The sequence below is a fragment of the Hordeum vulgare genome, chromosome 7H (assembly GCF_904849725.1).
Source record: "Hordeum vulgare subsp. vulgare chromosome 7H, MorexV3_pseudomolecules_assembly, whole genome shotgun sequence".
Taxonomy (NCBI): Eukaryota; Viridiplantae; Streptophyta; class Magnoliopsida; order Poales; family Poaceae; genus Hordeum; species Hordeum vulgare.
The window spans coordinates 54,545,518-54,563,946 of record NC_058524.1 but is presented as its reverse complement, the minus strand read 5'-3'; the positions used below and the strand labels follow the sequence as shown (position 1 = coordinate 54,563,946).

Below are 18,429 nucleotides of genomic sequence, written 5' to 3'. Positions count from 1 at the left end.
AGTGATTTGATCTTGTATGTTTTGTTTAGCCCCTGTTATTTTTGGTTGCAATAGAAATACATGTTTAGGTGTTGTTTGACTGCCCTCATGTTGCTTGAATAGTGCTGTTTTAGAGGAGCTGAAATATTTCTAAATCTGGGATCTTTTGTTATTTTGTTGCTGTCTTGTCTTGCTTGCATCTTGTGATCTGTAGCTCTTTTGGGGTTGGTCCAATGGAGTTAGTTGTACCCCTTATGTTTCTCTAGCATGCTGTTAAGTTTCATGTTATTTGGAGTCCTGTAGCTATAGGTTTTGCTGCTGTCAATATTGCTTCAGGCTGAAAACTGCACTTTCAGGAGGTGTTATTTTCACTAAGTCTGAAATAGCGTGTGAGATGCCCTTTTAGTGTCTTCTTTTCCTAGTGCTCCTTGCTGCCATGCTAGTAGTTGTTAGTTGTTTGTAGTAGTGCTTCTTGCCCTCTTCCGTGCCATGCCTTGCTTGAGCATATCGGAGTTGTGTAGCCGTAGTTGTGGGGCGTAGAAAGTGCTATGTGGCTGTTTTAGGCAGATTGTAGCTCTTTCTTGTTTTGCTCGTAGTTTTTGAATCGTAGCTCCGATTCGATCGTGTCCTACATGAAACTTGCTTATAATATTGTGTAGTTTCTTTTTCTCTTGCTGGTTGCATGTTTTTAAGTGCTCATTACCGTCGTTGCACACATATTGCATTCATGCCATCATATCTTGCGGTGCTTGTATCTTTTGATCCGTAGCTCCGTTGGAGATGTTCTTTATGTGTAGATTGCTTGCCTTGATGCGTAGAATCACGTGAACCTGTTTTTTTTGCTGTTTAACAACTAATTAAATGCATTAATTCAGATCTGGACAGAATTGTAAATTAGCATGTGAGGTCGTTTCAGAGGTGCTATATGTCATCTCCGACCTCATTTTAAATGTCTAGATCGGTAGTTTAATTTCCGCTTCACCTCCAGCATGTTTAAACACATTTAATCTTGCCGTGTATTTAATCGGGATAGAACTAAATAAATGAACGTGGAGTTTCGTCAATATGCAACTCGTTGCATATTGAACTTCACTTAATGTGTAGTGTCTGATTGTGTGATTTGTCATGCCGTGACTTGCATGTATTCAGTAGATCATGCATCATATGTGTTGTGCATCGTGTGATGAATATCGTGTGTTGATGCTTGTTTCTGGTTTGCTCCGCCTCGATAGAGTTCCGCAAGCGTGTCGGATGTGAGGACCGTTCGACTACGTCGGTTCGTCTGCTTCACGGAGGCATTCTTCTTCCAAGCGGGATCTCAGGCAAGATGATCATTTCCCCAGATACCATTACTATCATTGCCATGCTAGTTTATCGCTTCTGTCGAATACGTCTCGTTGCCTACCACCTGTTAAAGTCAGCCTCTCAACAATGCCATGATTACCATCAACCTGTTCGACCTAGCAAACCACTGATTGGCTATGTTACTGCTTGCTTAACCCTGTGTAGCGTTGCTAGTTGCAGGTGCAGATGCTTCCATGCAAAGCATGGGTTCCTTCTTATATCATCATATTTAATGCTATCTAATTTAATGCACCTATATACCTGGTAAAGGTGGAAGGCTCAGCCTTTCTAGCCTGGTGTTTTGTTCCACCTTTGCCCCTTTTAGTTTCCGGCTATCGGTGTTATGTTCCATAATTGAGCGCTCCTATCACGATCGGGGTTGTTATGGGACCCCCTTGATAATTCGTTTTAGATTAAAGCTGGTCTGGCAAGGCCCAACTTTGGTACTACATTTGCCTAATCACCTAATAAAATTGCATAGGGACCCGCCGGCACCCGCGGACTATTTTAATCAACCCCCGGGCCAGTGCTCCTCATGAGTGTTGGTCCAAACTAGAGCCGTTTGCGGGGCCAACCCGGGGCAACTCGGGAGATTTCTATCAGGCCACCGTACGCTGTGCTTATCCGTCGTGTCCTGAGAACGAGGTACGCGACTCCTATCGGGATCGTCGACACGTCGGGCGGCCTTGCTGGATTAGTTTTTACCTTTGACGAGATATCTTGTGCATCGGGATTCCGGTGATGCTTTGGGTAATCTCAGAGTTGAGGTTTTCCACAGGTTTTCCACTAGGAGATCCGACGAGATCGCGAGCTTCGTGATTGAGGATTTCTATGCGGCTTGTGGTAATTTGTGATGGACTAGTTGGAGCACGCCTGTAGGGTTAAATCTTTCGGAAAGCCGTGCCCGCGGTTATGTGGCGACGTGGAAGCTTTGTTTAACACTGGTTCTAGATAACTTGAAGTTAACTTAATTAAAACATGCCAACCGTGTGCGTAACCGTGACTGTCTCTTTCGTGAGTTCCTTCTCCGATCGAGGACACGGTGGGGTTATGTCTGACGTAGGTAGGTGTTCAGGATCATTCATTGATCACCAGTAGTTCACGTCCGTTATGCGTAGATCTTCCCCCTCTTATTTCTGGTACTCGTAAGTTAGCCACCAAATATATGCTTAGCCGCTGCCGAAACCTCACCACTTAACCATACCTCACCCATTAAGCTTTGCTAGTCTTGATACCTTTGGAAATGAGATTGCTGAGTCCCCTGTGGCTCACAGATTTCTACAACACCAGTTGCAGGTACAGGTAAAGATTACTTGACGCGAGCGCGTTGATTGTTCATTTGGAGTTGCTTCTTCTTCTTCTTCTTCATCGCTAGGAGGGGTTCCAGGCCGACAGCCTGGGATAGCAAGGATGGACGCCGTTCTTCTTTTGTCATTTGTTTTCGTCCGTAGTCGTACCCTGCTCTTACTCTTGATGATTATGTAATGTACTGATGTGACTGTGATGTAGCTTGTGGCGAGTGTAAGCCAATTCTTTATATATCTCATCTTTTCAGTACATGTACTTGTAACGATATCCATTCTTGCGACACGACGAGATGCGCTTCTATCCCTGACGAGGCCTTCGTGCCAAATTGAGGATAGGGTCGCATCTTGGGCGTGACACTCCACAATCTCACTGAAGCCCGATCCTCAACTGTTCTTTTGGCCTCGCCCGATCCGGCCACTGCGAGCATCGATCTGGTTTGCCGGGGAGCGACCATCAGCGACGGCTACGAGCGGCAGTACTACGAGATCTCCACCGCCCTCTCGCGCAAGTGTGCGGCCGCCGCCATCCTTGATGACAGTACATACGCACGCCTCTTGCTCGCCAGAACCCTAGGTCAAATAAATACATTTTTGGGGAACTTAAAAAATGAGCTACTACTTTATCAAGGATATTATTTTTGTCTTTTGATTAAGTAGGCTTAAACTTCAACTCAAGTAAAAGAACACAATCTGTATGAAAATTCAAACAATCCTTCTTTATTGTATTTGTAGCTTCCTAACCAGAAGTACAAAAATCATACAAGTTTTACTGGAGCATGAACCTTTTCATCTTATATTACTCTATAAATATTTTCATCTTGAGGAAACCTCATTAAGATGGCTAAGAGCAAGACTCAACTATGTAACATGCCAGCCTTTTGGGACAACCAACTTGGAAAATACATATCCTCTAAACCAGACGTCCACAAATCTTGAAACATGAACCTGTGACCCAGTCTGCAAATAGCTCGTTTCATACATTGTACATTGACATTTCAACCTGTCAATAAGAAATCTCTCTACATTTATAATTTGATCACAAAAAGATAATGCTATTCACTATTTGATCACAACATCAGCAGGTTTGATCCACATTGTCTCCCTCTGGTAGGTGAAGTTGCAACTAGTTGGTGGCTTGGAGAACCCAGACTGGACACAATATACTGTTGGAAATATGAGCAATTTACCATAGGATTTTATTACAGGAAAAACTAGGAAAAACATAACCAACAAAACAACAACGAAAGAAGGCAAGCTATATAGAGATGAGAAGACACAAGATATGAGCACGTAGGATCCAGAAAAGAGCATATGTAAAACCGTTCTACAAAGATAAGATATCATATGGAGTAAAGAGTAGAAACGGAACATATCTAGCAGAGAAACTATAGCAAAAAGGTGTGATAGGAATTCAAAGAAGAAGCACATGAGTACGTACTGAGTTGCAGCAGCAGGAGGATTGATGTTGGCGTTGTCGTTGGCCATGGTACCGAAGAGGTGGTCGACGTCGGGGAAGTAGTCGTCATTCGGGAAGAGATCGTCGGAGTCCGTGATGGAAGCCAGTAGTCGCGCTGAGCGCTCCCCAAAAACCTTATCGCCCTTCTCCCGTACGGGACTCGAAGAGACGGAGTTTCGGAGGCCTACTGTCCCGACGAACGGTGCACGCCGCAGGACGGGATGAGGAAGAACGTAGCAGCAGCACAGAGAGAAGAACCGGTGGCGAGTGGGAACTTATGATGCGTCGTCTCTGGAGAGGAGCGACCTCTCTTTTATAGGTGCGGGAGAAGGAGACGAGAGGCTAGCGACGGGATGTGAAGCGAACAAACGCAGCGACGAAACTGCGGCGTGAGCTTTCAATATCCACTACAGCAGAAAACGTTCAGCTTCTCCAAGTGGCCTTTCATAAACCAGTCGTGCGTGGAAAAATTTAGTTCGGCTCGGCTCATTCCCGCAACCCGCGGCGCGTCGTGACGAGGTGAGGCGGGCGGCGGAGGAGGAGGAGCGCGCGTGTATGTCTCTCTTGTTCTCAAGATCATACATATGTGGAAACATCCTCCCTTATAAGGAGGTCCAACTCCCACTAAACTAGCGATGTGGGACTAAACATTTCCACCTCTTGCCTTGCACAAATGGGCTGCGTGGGCCTCTAGGATTTATTAGGAATTTCTGAAATTACATATTGGGCTGGCCCATAAATACACAAAATTCTAGCAATCCCCCACCAGATCCGAGGGGCACACAAAATTTGCCTTTGGTTCCAAAACACTGTTTTATATACCGATACTACAGTGGAGACTGTTAAGTTGAACTTCCACCTAGAACTCTATGCTATACTAGTAAGCAACTTGAACAGTGGACTAGGCCTTGAACTGCAATTTTTCTGTGAATCTAGCTTCACACAGATCCTTGACCGATATTAGGCTGCCGTGGGACTTCCCCGCGGATGGAGCTTATGTGTCATACTCCGAGACCTTTCATGAGTATACTAGAGAGCACCCTACTCTCATAGATTGCGACTTTTAACAATCTGACTCATATAGGTATGTTCTTCAAAAGATGTTCTGCAGGACAACATCTCTGAATAAGTAAGCAACTTAGAACATATTAAGATGTATATCAACCTGCCATGCAGTTCAGGAAAGTATTGCATCTTCATGGAGTGGTATCATTAATGATAAGGATACTTTCCTCTCAGTTGACCAACAGCTTGTCTTCCACATCTAATTCACGGGATCTCCGATCACAAAGAATAGGTTACCACTGTGAACAACTCAAATTGTGGGTCTCATATCCATCTCCCTCGATGCATTATCTATCACATTACGTGATAGACCCTTAGTAAAAGGATCTGCCAAATTTTTAGATATTTGGATATAATCCAATGCAATAACTCCGGAGTTTCTCATTTTCCTGACAGATTTTAACCTTCTCTGTATGTGTCTTGATGACTTCATGTTATCCTTTGAGCAGCTCACTTTTGTGATCACAGTTTGATTGTCGCAGTTCAGAAGGATACCAGGTACTGGTTTCTCAACAACCGGCAAGTCACTCAAGAGCCGACGAAGCCAATCTGCTTCGACCGTAGCTGTATCTAGTGCTGTGAGTTCTGCTTCCATTGTTGACCTTGTTAAGATCGTTTGCTTGCAAGACTTCCAAGAAACAGCGCCACCTCCAAGAGTGAATACATATCTGCTAGTGGCCTTTATCTCATCAGCATCAGAGATCCAGTTTGAATCACTATACCCTTCAAGCACCTTTGGGTTTCCAGTATAGTGAATTCCATAATTTGCAGTGCCTTTCAAATAACGAAAAACTCTCTCTAGAGCTTTCCAATGCACATCTCCTGGTTTTGAGACAAACCGACTCAGTTTGCTAACAGCAAAAGAGATGTCAGGTCTTGTAGCACTGGCTAAGTACATAAGCGAGCCAATAATCCGAGAATATTTCAATTGATCTCTAGCAATTCTTCGATTCTTTCGAAGCAGCACGCTCACATCATATGGTGTGGGAGAGGACTTGCAGTCACTATACCCAAAGCGACTCAAGATCTTTTCCACATAATGAGATTGACGCAATGTAATCCCACCATCTTCGTCTCTCAACAACTTGATGTTTAGAATGACATCAGCCACTCCTAAATCATTCATCTCAAAACATTGAGATAGGAAATCCTTGACCTCTTTAATAACATTCAGATTTGTTCCAAAAATCAGTATGTCATCAACATACAAGCAAAGGATAACTCCCTCGCCCCCACCATGGCGATAGTACACACATTTATTAGCTTCGTTTATTACAAAGCCTGAAGTAGTTAGAGTTCTTTCAAACTTATCATGCCACTGCTTTGGTGCTTGCTTAAGTCCATATAGAGATTTCAGCAACTTGCATACTTTCCCTTCCTGACCATGTACTACAAACCCATCTGGTTGTTCCATGTAAATTTCCTCATCCAACTCTCCATTTAGGGAAAGCAGTCTTAACATCCATTTGATGAACGAGAAGACCATGTGAGGCGGCTAGTGAAACTAGTACTCAAATAGTGGTCAGTCGAGCCACGGGTGAGTAAGTATCAAAGAAGTTTTCACCTTCCTTTTGGGTATAACCCTTCGCCACGAGCCGTGCCTTGTACTTTTTGATAGTACCATCAGGCCTAAGCTTCTTCTTGAATACCCATTTGCATCCTATACGTTTGCACCCATAAGGACGATCAGTGATCTCCCAAGTTTCATTTGCCAAGATGGAATCCATCTCACTATGGACTGCCTCCTTCCAGTAGTCAGCATCTTCAGACGCATAGGCCTCTAAAATAGAACTGGGAGTGTCATCTATGAGATACACAAGAAAATCATCACCAAAGGACTTTGCAGTCCTCTATCTCTTGCTCCTGGTAGGAACTTCATTGTTCTCCTCCACAATATTTTCAAAGTGTTCCATCGTAATGATAGGTTCAGTAAATGTAACTAATTCATGGTTTGATGAATTAGGCATCTCCTGATTAGATGAGGTAGATATATCCTTCATGGGAAAGATATCTTCGAAGAAAGTCGCATCATTCGACTCCATGATTGTACCGACATGCATGTCAGATACCTCAGATTTTACAACCAAGAACCTATATCCCATGCTATGAAAAGCATATCCCAGAAAAACACAATCCACGGTTTTTGGTCCTAGCTTGCGCTTCTTTGGGATTGGCACATTGACTTTTGCCAAACAACCCCAGGTTCGTAGATAAGAGAGTTTTAACCTTTTCTTTTCCCATTCCTCGAATGGAGTTATCTCTTTGTTCTTTGTGGGAACTCGATTTAGGACATGACATGCAGTCAATATCGCCTCCCCCCACCATGCCTTGGAGAGACCCGATGTGTCTAACATGGCGTTAACCAAATCAGTTAGAGTACGGTTCTTTCTTTCGGCTATCCTGTTTGATTGAGGTGAATAGGGAGGCGTCCTCTCATGGACTATACCATGTTCCGCACAAAAGGAATCAAATTCATTTGAGAAATACTCTCCACCACGATCGGACCTAAGCCTCTTGATCTTTCGATCAAGTTGGTTTTCTGCTTCAGCTTTATAGATCTTGAAGAAGTTCGAAGCCTCATCCTTAGATTTCAAAAGATACACTCGGCAGTATCTAGTGGAGTCATCAATTAGTGTCATGAAATATTTCTTTCCACCTTTTGTCAAAATACCATTCATTTCACATAGATCTGAATGTATGAGTTCTAGTGGTGCAAGATTCCTCATTTCGGCAGTCGTGTGAGACTTACGAGGTTGTTTGGCTTGCACACAAACTTGACACTTAGATCCCTTGACGGTGTTAAAGCTAGGGATTAAGTTCAATTTGACTAGTCGCGACATGCAACCAAAGTTAACATGAAAAAGACGTGAATGCCACACATTTGATTCACTATTGTTGTAAACATGATTAACAACTTTATTGCAAACGTGTGCCAAGGATAAACGAAACGGGCCTCCTGACTCGTAGCCCTTACCAACAAAAGTTCCATACTTGGATATTACAAATTTATTAGACTCAAAGACAAGCTTGTAGCCATCTCTACACAAAAGAGATCCGCTAACAAGATTTTTATTGACAGAGGGGACATAATGCACGTTCTTCACCCGCACGACTTTTCCCGAAGTAAACTTCAGATCGACCGTGCCAACACCACGAACAAAAGCACGTGAACCGTTGCCCATCAGGACGGTGGAAGTCCCTGCGGACTGATAAGATAAAAACATGGAAATATCACCGCATATATGCACATTAGCACCCGTGTCAATTAACCAATCAGGAAAATTTTCTGGAACAAGAGTAGTATAAATCACACCTTGAACCCATTGCAGATTTCTTCGCACTGTTCACTGTAGTGAAAAGCTGTCACTTGGAAGAAATTTCACAAGTAAGAATATTTACATACATATTTTGGTCATGTATATGATTAACTTGCGGCCGCTGCCACCAATCCCTCTTTGAGCCGAGGCGAGATCACGCGTGACCCCTCGCGTCGCCCCCGCCCTGGGCGACTCGGGGGCTCCCAAGCCCTAGGCGCCGCCGCCGCTCTCTCATCCTCCCCTCCTCGCCGCCGTCGGGTGACGCCGCCGGTAAAACACGTGTGGCAGACGGCGGCGGCGGGGGACTCCCTCTCCCGGCTCCCCTTCCTCCGCGGGCGGCGGATCTAGGTGGTTGACGGCGGTGGCTTGTGGCGATCGCGATCGGGCGCGAGGGGGCAGGTCTCGGCGAGCGGTGGCGGGGAGTGGGGCGCACGGCGGCGGCCCGCGGCAGGCGGTGGCGGGCGCTGGGCTAGCGGCGGTGCTCCGGCGGGTGCAGGCGGTGCTGGCCCCTGTACGCAGTCGGTGGATCCCTCTTTGACCCGGACGGCGCGGGGGGTGGCGGCGGCTGCGGCGGCGGTCCTCGCTGGATGCTGGTGGCCATGGTGTTGCTTCTCGTCGACCCCGATCTACTCCGATCTGCAGCGGATCCGGCCCCAAATGGCTTCTCGCTGTTCTTGGGTGCTGGCCGTGCAGATCCGGTGGTTGGAAGGGTTCCGGAGGAGTCCCTTGGCCAGTGCGGCGGCCACTCCGAAGGCAGCGCCTTTGGGTGTTGTTCCCCTTGTTGGAGGCTTTGGAGAGGATCCCCTTCCTTACACCCCTCCCAGGAGCTCAGGTGAAAATCTCAGATCCCCTTGCTCCAAGCGACGACGACACCGCGGTGGCGTGTTCCTTCCTGAAGGCGTTGCTCGGGGGCTGCTGAAGTGGTGGTGGAGGTGGCGGCGGTTCGATGTCGGCGCATTTTGGCCTGCTACATCTTGGAGGTTGTGACATCGGCGGCGCTCGTCTGGTGGAGCAACGACATTGTTGTTTGCGTCATCGGGCTCTGGATGCTCCGGGGGAAACCCTAGATCTGGGTCTTCCTGGATCGGACGATGATGGCGTTTTATCGCCCTCCCTCCTGGGGGCATCGTTTTGGAGCAAGTGCTGGCTGGAGGAATGGTGGAGCGGTGCTTCATCTCACACATTGATGGCGGCGGATATCGGCGGCATGGCGCTGTGGGGACTCAGCGTCCGATGCGTGGAGATGGACTCGCGTAGGAGGAGGTAGCTATCTGGCGTCATGGTGACGTCAATGGCAGAGTGGCTACACAAGTTAGAAGCCTCAATATTTGCTCTGAAGACAGACCGGTGGAAGATGGCGGCGATAGCACACGAGTGCGTCAGACCGGTTTTGTGCCCTAGACCCGATATGTGGCAGATGGCTTGACCGGATCTGCTGGGGCTTCCGACTTTTGATGTTAGGCTTAGGTAAATGATCTGGGTATGTGGCCCAGCTAGCACCCCTTCATCATATTGATAGGAGTAGCGACAGATGTTGCGAAGATGACGGATTCAGACATATTGTTGTAATACTTTGTAAGGTCCTCCAGAATAATCAATAAAATGGCCGCATGCATCTCCCTGATGCAGAGGCCCGGGGTCATCCTCCTTTTCTAAAATAAAAATAAAAAAAATATGATTAACTTGTGCTTCTAATTGTCACCTTCTAATATTAAGTGTGACAACTTTCTCTTTCAGTTAGTGGCAATTGTGCTTCTAATTGTCACCTTCTAATTGTCAGCAGGTTCGTCTTCCAAACATTAATTGTACTAGTGGCGTGAAGGCGCGGCGGCACGCCGCGCCCGTGAGAATGCCCATCGTCGGTTTAGTTATGATTTGACCGACTATTGTTTTTGTGAGAGGACCAATCAATGTAGCATAGAAGTTCATTTCTATTATAAAATATCAAAAGGAAGAGAAATTTGTTGTTGTTGTTCACTGAAAAGTATGTCTCCGAGAGTTATGTCGAGGACCTCAAAATGGTGGCGGTCTACCCTTGCAGCACCATCCCAAAAGTAGCAGGCAAAATTGCATGAGCAAAGCCCAAGTATCCTAAGATCAAATGCTATAATCCAGTACCATAATTACCTTGTACTATATGATTACCTTGTACTATTTTTTATAGATCATATGTATAAATTGGTTATTGTGGCTATCTTGAATAGAAGTGGTCACCCAACTCGCAGGCATTGTACTTGTAGCCTCTAAAATTGTTTTAGTTATGTAGACGGAACTTACTATTTAGTATTTACCTTGATCAGTCTAAACGTGAGAGAATGTAACCTTTACTCCAATAAATAAAATTATACAGTAATTAAATGTTGACAGGTAAAAAAAACATCTAAACCTAAAGTGTCATGAATAACCATCACCTGCATTTTCAATTAACAGAGCAACCTGCACGACTTACCCATGCAGTATACACAGCATACATTATCTTTTCTGGTTCAGTTCAAACACTTGCCAATCTATATCAGGAGTATCTTTCTATTGCTTAAAAGTTAGCCAGAAAAACAACACACATAGCAGAGAAAAATATTCTTTTATTTTTGCGAGAAGTTTGAGGAAAAAATCATTACATGGTTTTAGAATTTACAAAATTGGTAAGAATCGTGCTGGCAATACAGCCACCATATTAGCAGTTCGATGAATCTTCACAAATTCAGTTATATCCGAAGAGTCCCTAGTTTCCAGATCACAATTACGAAGTCGAGATCTATTGTGCATTGCATTCTTCAAAGTAGAAATAACAGCCAATAATGATGGGAGGATCACAACTATTGTGAGTGCTTTTAGGTCTTGAAGTCAGGCAATAATTTTAAGTTCTTCAGCCTCAAGTCACAACATCAGAGAAGAACATACAGATAATATGATAGACCCATCCAGATTACAACAGCCGCACCAGTGCTACCTTTCTCAGTATTATCATCATAACCTGCATACAATACAATTTATTTTCTGCATATATGCACCAGAGTATGAAATAGCTATATATAAATCAATTCGATAGGTTAACTCACAAGAATTGATAGAATTCTTTGGAAAATATTCCGGGATGTTCTAGTGAGCAACAAATGCAGTAAACTCTTTTAAAACAAATAGCGAAGTACATTTGCATAATATCTCTTTCGGTGAATCAAGTGGATCAGACTAAAAGAGACATCTTTTGAAACAAATAGCAAAGTACATTTGCATAATATCTCTTTCGGTGAATCAAATGGATCAGACAAAAAGAGGCATCTTTTGAAACAAATAGTGAAGTACATTTGCATAATATCTCTTTGGGTGAACCAAGTGGATCAGACAAAAATAAGCATAATTAGGAATGAAAACAATCATGAGCAGTGTGGTGAAGAAACAATGTATATGAAAGCGATCGAATTGAACATTGCCTTGACTGGTTGAATGAGCTTCCAGTATAGAGCGAAGTGCAACACTATTAAAAGAAAATCATCAAATATGTTTTTAGGGAGAACACGAATATAATTAAGGTGAGCTATTGAGAATTCCGAAAACTTCTTTGGAAACTAAAAAAAAAAAAGAGAAACCAACAATGTCAAATTAGGCCAGCACTGGATAATACCCAGGCTAAACCGAAACATGGACGTAATAGGAGATGAATTTATCAGGAATATAGATATTCATAGTAAGAAGGGGAACCTTGGCGTAGTGGTAAAACTACTACCTCATAACCCTAATTTTTTCACTTTCAGATTTAAAACACAACATACTTTATCTTTTTTTAAATATAATTTACAACCTTTCCCGGCTACCTTGTAGATACATTAGCCAACACATGAACGATTTTTTACAAAGTAAACTTCAAAATCAAGAAAGCGACACAAAGCACATGAGTAAAGTTACTCCAGTTTCTCATAAGCGTCATGTTTAGAGCAAATGATCTATCTATATAAAAGGAAGTCATCATCTTTGAAACTTCATAAACTCGTAGCATTTGGAAGGAATGTAAAATCATAACAGCCAATTATTTCCATGCATACAAAATGAGGAGAAAATAAATACATTATCTATATAAAAGGAAGTCATCATCTTTGAAAGTTCATAAACTCGTAGCATCTGCAAGGAATGTAAAATCATAAGAGCCAATTATTTCCATGCATACAAAATGAGGAGAAAATAAATACATTATCTATATAAAAGGAAGTCATCATCTTTGAAACTTCATAAACTCCCAGCATCTCGAAGGAATGTAAAATCATAACAGCCAATTATTTCCATGCATACAAAATGAGGAGAAAATAAATCCATTATTTGACTTAACACCAAAATATTGTACCAAACACACTTCTGAAGTTTTGAAAATGGGAACACGTCCAAAACGTGGAAGTTTTATGGTTGTGGAGCAAGTGATACAGATATAGTTCTGGAGTGAAATAAAATCTCCATGGGTGATGAAATCCACTACTTAGTACTCCCTCTGTCATAAAATAAGTGCCGCAAATTTAACACTAAATTAGTACAAATTTTGTACTAAGGCTGCGACACTTATTTTTGGAACGGACAGTGTATTTTTCTCTAGCCTTCAATACCAAAACAGTCAATAGTAGACTAATCCTTCCTCAAACTTTATATGTTTAAAATCTGGACATTCTATTGAACGTCATTGATCCCTCTAGAGTACCACCCTGTAAAATTACACATGTGTCAAAAACAGTGCCTCGTCATGCCATATTAATGGCTCAAACCAACACTGTACAACTTACTTTGCGGTAACCATGAGGATAAAATAAGTTCATGACATTAAAAATGTAATTAGTCTGACTCTTATGAAGCTACGAAGTACAAACCACCAACAGTTTACACGGGTCCTAGTTTTTGAAGTCCAAAAGGATTCCATAAAGCTACAATGCAGCACCACCTATAAACGATACCGTATACATATTTAGCACTAAAACTGAAATTAACTAAAAAGTTGTAGTGAGCATGGCTAAATAAATTTATGACATGAGGCCTGGGCGCACCATACTTTGGTAGTGTTGTTGTTGCCGCCAGCTGCAAAATAGAGACCAGATGGAGAGCTTCTGGCAGGTAATTGTTGGCTTGCTTCTACCAGCATTGTAGCTACTGCGGTGCTGCCTAACACGTGAAAAAAGTTATGGAGTCAGTGAGGAAGGAGGGAAGAAAAATAACAAAGAAATTGAGCAAAGGACGTACCTAGCAGAGAGGCCCTACCTAACGCCATAAGGAACACAGAGAAGATCCCAACACACGAACACGACCAAGGAGACGGGCCCATGTACCGCCACGCGATCAAGAGAACCAGCGATGCACTTTGCCGACACGGGCTTCCAGCGCTCTCCTCCTCGCGGCGACGCGGCTGAAAGACGAATCCTGACACATGCTGTTGTCGCACACGATCTCCAGATCGAGGTGCTCGCCAACATCAGCTCCTTCTCCACACTAATCGGTTGGCTCTCCGATGTCCTTGAGGTGACGGCGAGAACGATGACCTCAGATAGGGGGAGGAGGGGCGTCCAGCGAGCAAGATGTGTAGCTGGGAGGAAAGGCGAGGAGGGCGCCGCCTCCATTGGGAAGAGGGAGGAAGAGGGGTGGGAGGAGAGACCGAGAGAGATAGAGAGATGGACGGGTCAGATTTTTTTTTCCGTAAATGACGATAGGCCAGAATCCTCCAGATAAGGTGAGATACATGCAGCGGCTGGAAATATCTAGCGTAAGGCGGTGCGACTGGAAATCACGCTGAACCAAATCGAGAGAAAACCGGTTTGGCGGTAAACCACAAGAAAAATCAGTTACACGTGTCAGCCAGGTAAAACCAATCACGCAACACTTCAAACGCACGGGAGGAGCCCCTCCTTAGTAGCTTTAATATAGTGTATTATATGGTGACAGAACACTATCAATTAGTGGCAATTGAAATCCAAATCATGACTCTTGAGTACCATTGGAATTAATGGAGGGAGTATGTACTAAATATGAAGTATAATACTTTTTTGTATTCAATTACCACTGTTGGTGCAAAAAAAAGTGCATACAGTTGAGCTGCAATGGGTGAGAATGAATCAAACTAAAGGTATTTGCTCTGACATGCGCTGTATGGATATACTCCTACTGAACAAGCCAGCGGCTGCAAGAGCAACAACAGCGGCAAATATACACAGCAAACACTTGAGTACGGGAGCAGGGTGAGGAAACTGTAAAAGTAGGAGCCGATCCGAGTCAAGCCGGGAGCCGGGAACTGATGCGGAGGTGACAATCCGTACGATGCTGAGCTTGTCATCGTTTGCAGAGTTGGCGCAGGATATCATGCATGGCAGCGCAAGGATCGGATTCCAAACCCGAGTCGAGCACACGCCAAGCTCACGGCCACGCACGCGATTCCATCTATATATACTCCTCCAGACGACCCCATCGAACGGAAGCAACCAAGAAGCCAGAGATCGAGTACTCAAGTCTATATTTTGGCGGCCGGCGAAGCTCCGTTGACTCAAACAAGGACGCACCTCGCCGCCAGCAAGCGACCACCGATCGTGAACACAAGATGCAGATCTTCGTCAAGACCCTGACGGGCAAGACCATCACCCTGGAGGTGGAGAGCAGCGACACCATCGACAACGTCAAGGCCAAGATCCAGGACAAGGAGGGGATCCCGCCGGACCAGCAGCGGCTCATCTTCGCCGGGAAGCAGCTGGAGGACGGCCGCACGCTGACCGACTACAACGTCCAGAAGGAGTCGACGCTGCACCTCGTGCTCCGCCTCCGCGGCGGCCTCTCCATCAAGGTCAAGACGCTCACGGGCAAGGAGATTCAGATCGACATCGAGCCCACGGACACGGTCGACAGGATAAAGGAGCGCGTCGAGGAGAAGGAGGGCATCCCGCCCATCCAGCAGAGGCTCATCTTTGGTGGCAAGCAGATCGCGGATGACAAGACGGCGCACGACTACAAGATCAAGGCTGGGGACGTGCTCCACCTCGTGCTCGCGCTCAGGGGCGGTGCTTGCTAGATATTGTCTGGGGTTTTACACGAGCTTGAATTAGGGTTTAGCTGTAGTTTTATTAGTAATACTAGCAAACATGCATAAATATTTTTATTTATCTTTTGTATGAAATGCATGGACAGTTTTTTACTTAGCGAACATGTTTTGAATCGATGAACTTTCTTGAAATTGGAGAACAAATCTTGAAATTAATGATTTTTTTAGTTTATGCGAACATTTTTTTTTAATTCCATAGACATATTCTTCGAACTCATGAATATGTTTTTAATAGATGATAATTTTCCAAAATATGAATGTTTTATATTTGCTAAATATATTTTTGAAAATCATGAATTATTTTATAATATGCGAACAATTTTTAAAAATCATCCGCATTTTTTTGAATCCGTAAACATTTTATGATTTTCCAAAGCATTTTTTGTATTATAGAACAATTTACGATGTCATGATTTTTTTTCAAAATTTCGCAACTTTTAAAATTTGGCTTTCTGAAAAATCCCGATTCAATTTATAAAGAAAAATCAAATTGAAAAAATAAAATATGGGTGGGCTCATGAACCGGTGCTCGGACAAAGGAGGTGCATGCTGTATTAAAGATAGAAAAAAAAGAGGGAGAAGAAATTGTAAGAAAAGGGATCAACCCCAGCTCAACTGGGTGCAGAAGAGGTGCTCGAACCAATACGCCTAATACCTGGTCTTGGTAGATCAGGGTCTCAGTCTTTAAGAGTCGTAATGGACAGTGAATTTCACAGGGAAAAAAGTTGATTCGTTTTCTTCACTTTTGGATGGTATAGTGGGTAATTTAGATCAACTTCGGAGGTAATATTTTTAACGTACGACAGAAGCACTCCGTGCTTTATTATTACTAGCAAAATGGCCCGTGCGTTGCAACGGGAGAAAAAAACCATAATCTTCAATGATGATGACCACATTATGTTCACACATCATCGCTTGATTTGAAATTTTGTGCAGAAATGGAAGAAAATATTTCAACTTTTAAATTTATTCACAAGTTGAAGCAATCTTTACATTTTCAAAAAAAAATATCATGGTTGTCAAAAATCTTGGTAACTCAAAGAATTATTCTTAATTTCAAGATTTTTTTTTAGAAAACATACAATAATAATCTGATCCATCCAACAGTTAATTCTTCAAAAATTACACGGGTATATTTTCACAAAGACTTAGAAGCATTAATGTTTAACTAAATACATTAGATCTTTCATGAACAATTTTACAAATATGAGAAGAATCTTAAAATCGAGATCATTTTTTACAATTTACAAACATTTACTAAAAATCATGAATATTTTTTATATTTCAAACGGGTTTAAATATTTTCTTTTGAATTGGCGACCAATTCTAGAAAAGATGAACATATTTTTTGATTTTGGAGGATTTTACTTTAAATTCACAAACTTTTTGAAATGCATGAAGTTTTTGTGAATAAACAAACATTTTTATAAGTCATCAATATATTTATTAAATTCACGGACATTGTTTTGGAATTTGCAAAAAAATATATAAAAATCCGGCGCCTTTTTTGAATCCACAAACATTTTATGTTTTCGTCAACATTTTAATTAAAAATTCCTATTTTTTAATATGCAAATGCTTTTGTAATTCTAAAATATTTAAATTAGAAGTAAACAAAAATGGAACAGAAAAAATTAAATAAAAAAGGAAACTATCAAACAGGCATTAGTTATTTTTAAAATTTTAGGATATTTTTTAAATGCATTAACATATTTTGAAATAGAAATCATCTTTTAAATGCTTTTAATAATTTTTAAGACATGGGTTTGATTTCAAATCATGGACTTTTCTTATTTTACAAACATGTTTTCAAACTTGCAAACATTTTATTGTATAAGCGAACATTTTTTACAAAAACTCCAAGCAGTTTTTGAGGTCACAAACATTTTATTTCTTAAATATGTTGATTTAAAATTGTAAGTTTATTAAAAGTTTAAAGGTTATTTGAAGTTCTAAATTATTTAAAATAGAAAAATAAAATGGAACTGAAGATAAATAAATAAACGGAACTAAAAAAACTGGCGCGTGTGCATGGGCCGGCCCATACGGTGTGCTGGATATTCTCCGAGGGTGCAGAGCGTAATATATGAGATTTTTACATAGGCCGGCCCAGTCCGAGATTTTTCGCTTTGTGAAACGTTTTCTATTACTTACCGGTGGCATGGTGAGTAATTTATGTAAATTTCAGGGGCAATTTCCATGACGTACCATAGAAGCAATAGGTGCTTTATTAATAGGTAAAGATTAGGAGTAGAAGGCATGCTGGAAGATCGTCGTGACCGCCCTCGGCCAGGACCTTGGTCCCCTGCGTGATCCTCCCCACGGCCGCCTCCGTGATGCTAGGCGTCGTCCGAACTGCAGCAGATCGGCCACACAATCGTCAACCAACCCTCTACTCTACGTGTTAATTAATCTAATTCAGCCACGAACGTGAACCCATTCCTGTAATGGGTTCAGTATAACCCACGGTGCTGCCATGTGTTGCGCGACAGGTCCTCGGCCTTCCGGGTCGCCTCGCCGACCTTCCGCCCCCACAGCGACAGCGCGTTCTTCACCGTCTCCTTGGTGCCTGCGTAGAGCTCGTTTCCATCAGTGGCCTGACAGTGACAGACAGTAGCAAATCAACCATCTTGCCGCCAAGGCCGACACTTCAGGCAGCCACGAGCATGGTCGCAGGATGGTGAAGGAGAGCGTGGTCGCAGACATGGCCGGGAGAGACCCACCTCGACGCCGGTGACCCCCGTCGGTGAGGATCTCCCGAGTCGGTGGCTCGGGAGGAGTGGTGGCTGCCTGCTGCCTTGGCCCGCCCGATGCAGGTTTTTTTACCACTGGGTTGATTACGAAAAAACAGAAGGGTGATTTTGCAAAACTGCATCATCGGCTGCCCAGAGAGACGATTAACTCTAT

General features: G+C 43.2%; 1 protein-coding gene and 1 long non-coding RNA gene across 2 annotated transcripts in view; one reads left to right on the top strand and one right to left on the bottom strand.

Moving 5' to 3' along the window:
- Positions 1–18,429, top strand: part of LOC123413417 (polyubiquitin-like) — a 95,759-nt gene that overhangs the window by 42,073 nt on the left and 35,257 nt on the right. Inside the window, exon 2 of the mRNA XM_045106348.1 lies at positions 15,028–15,483. Coding sequence (XP_044962283.1) covers positions 15,028–15,483 — 456 coding nt within the window. The remainder of the gene's footprint in view (positions 1–15,027; positions 15,484–18,429) is intronic.
- On the bottom strand, positions 13,251–13,765 carry LOC123413418. The gene is made up of 2 exons (XR_006613749.1): positions 13,683–13,765; positions 13,251–13,604 (listed from the first exon to the last, which is right to left on the bottom strand). It is a non-coding gene; the product is annotated as an uncharacterized LOC123413418 (long non-coding RNA).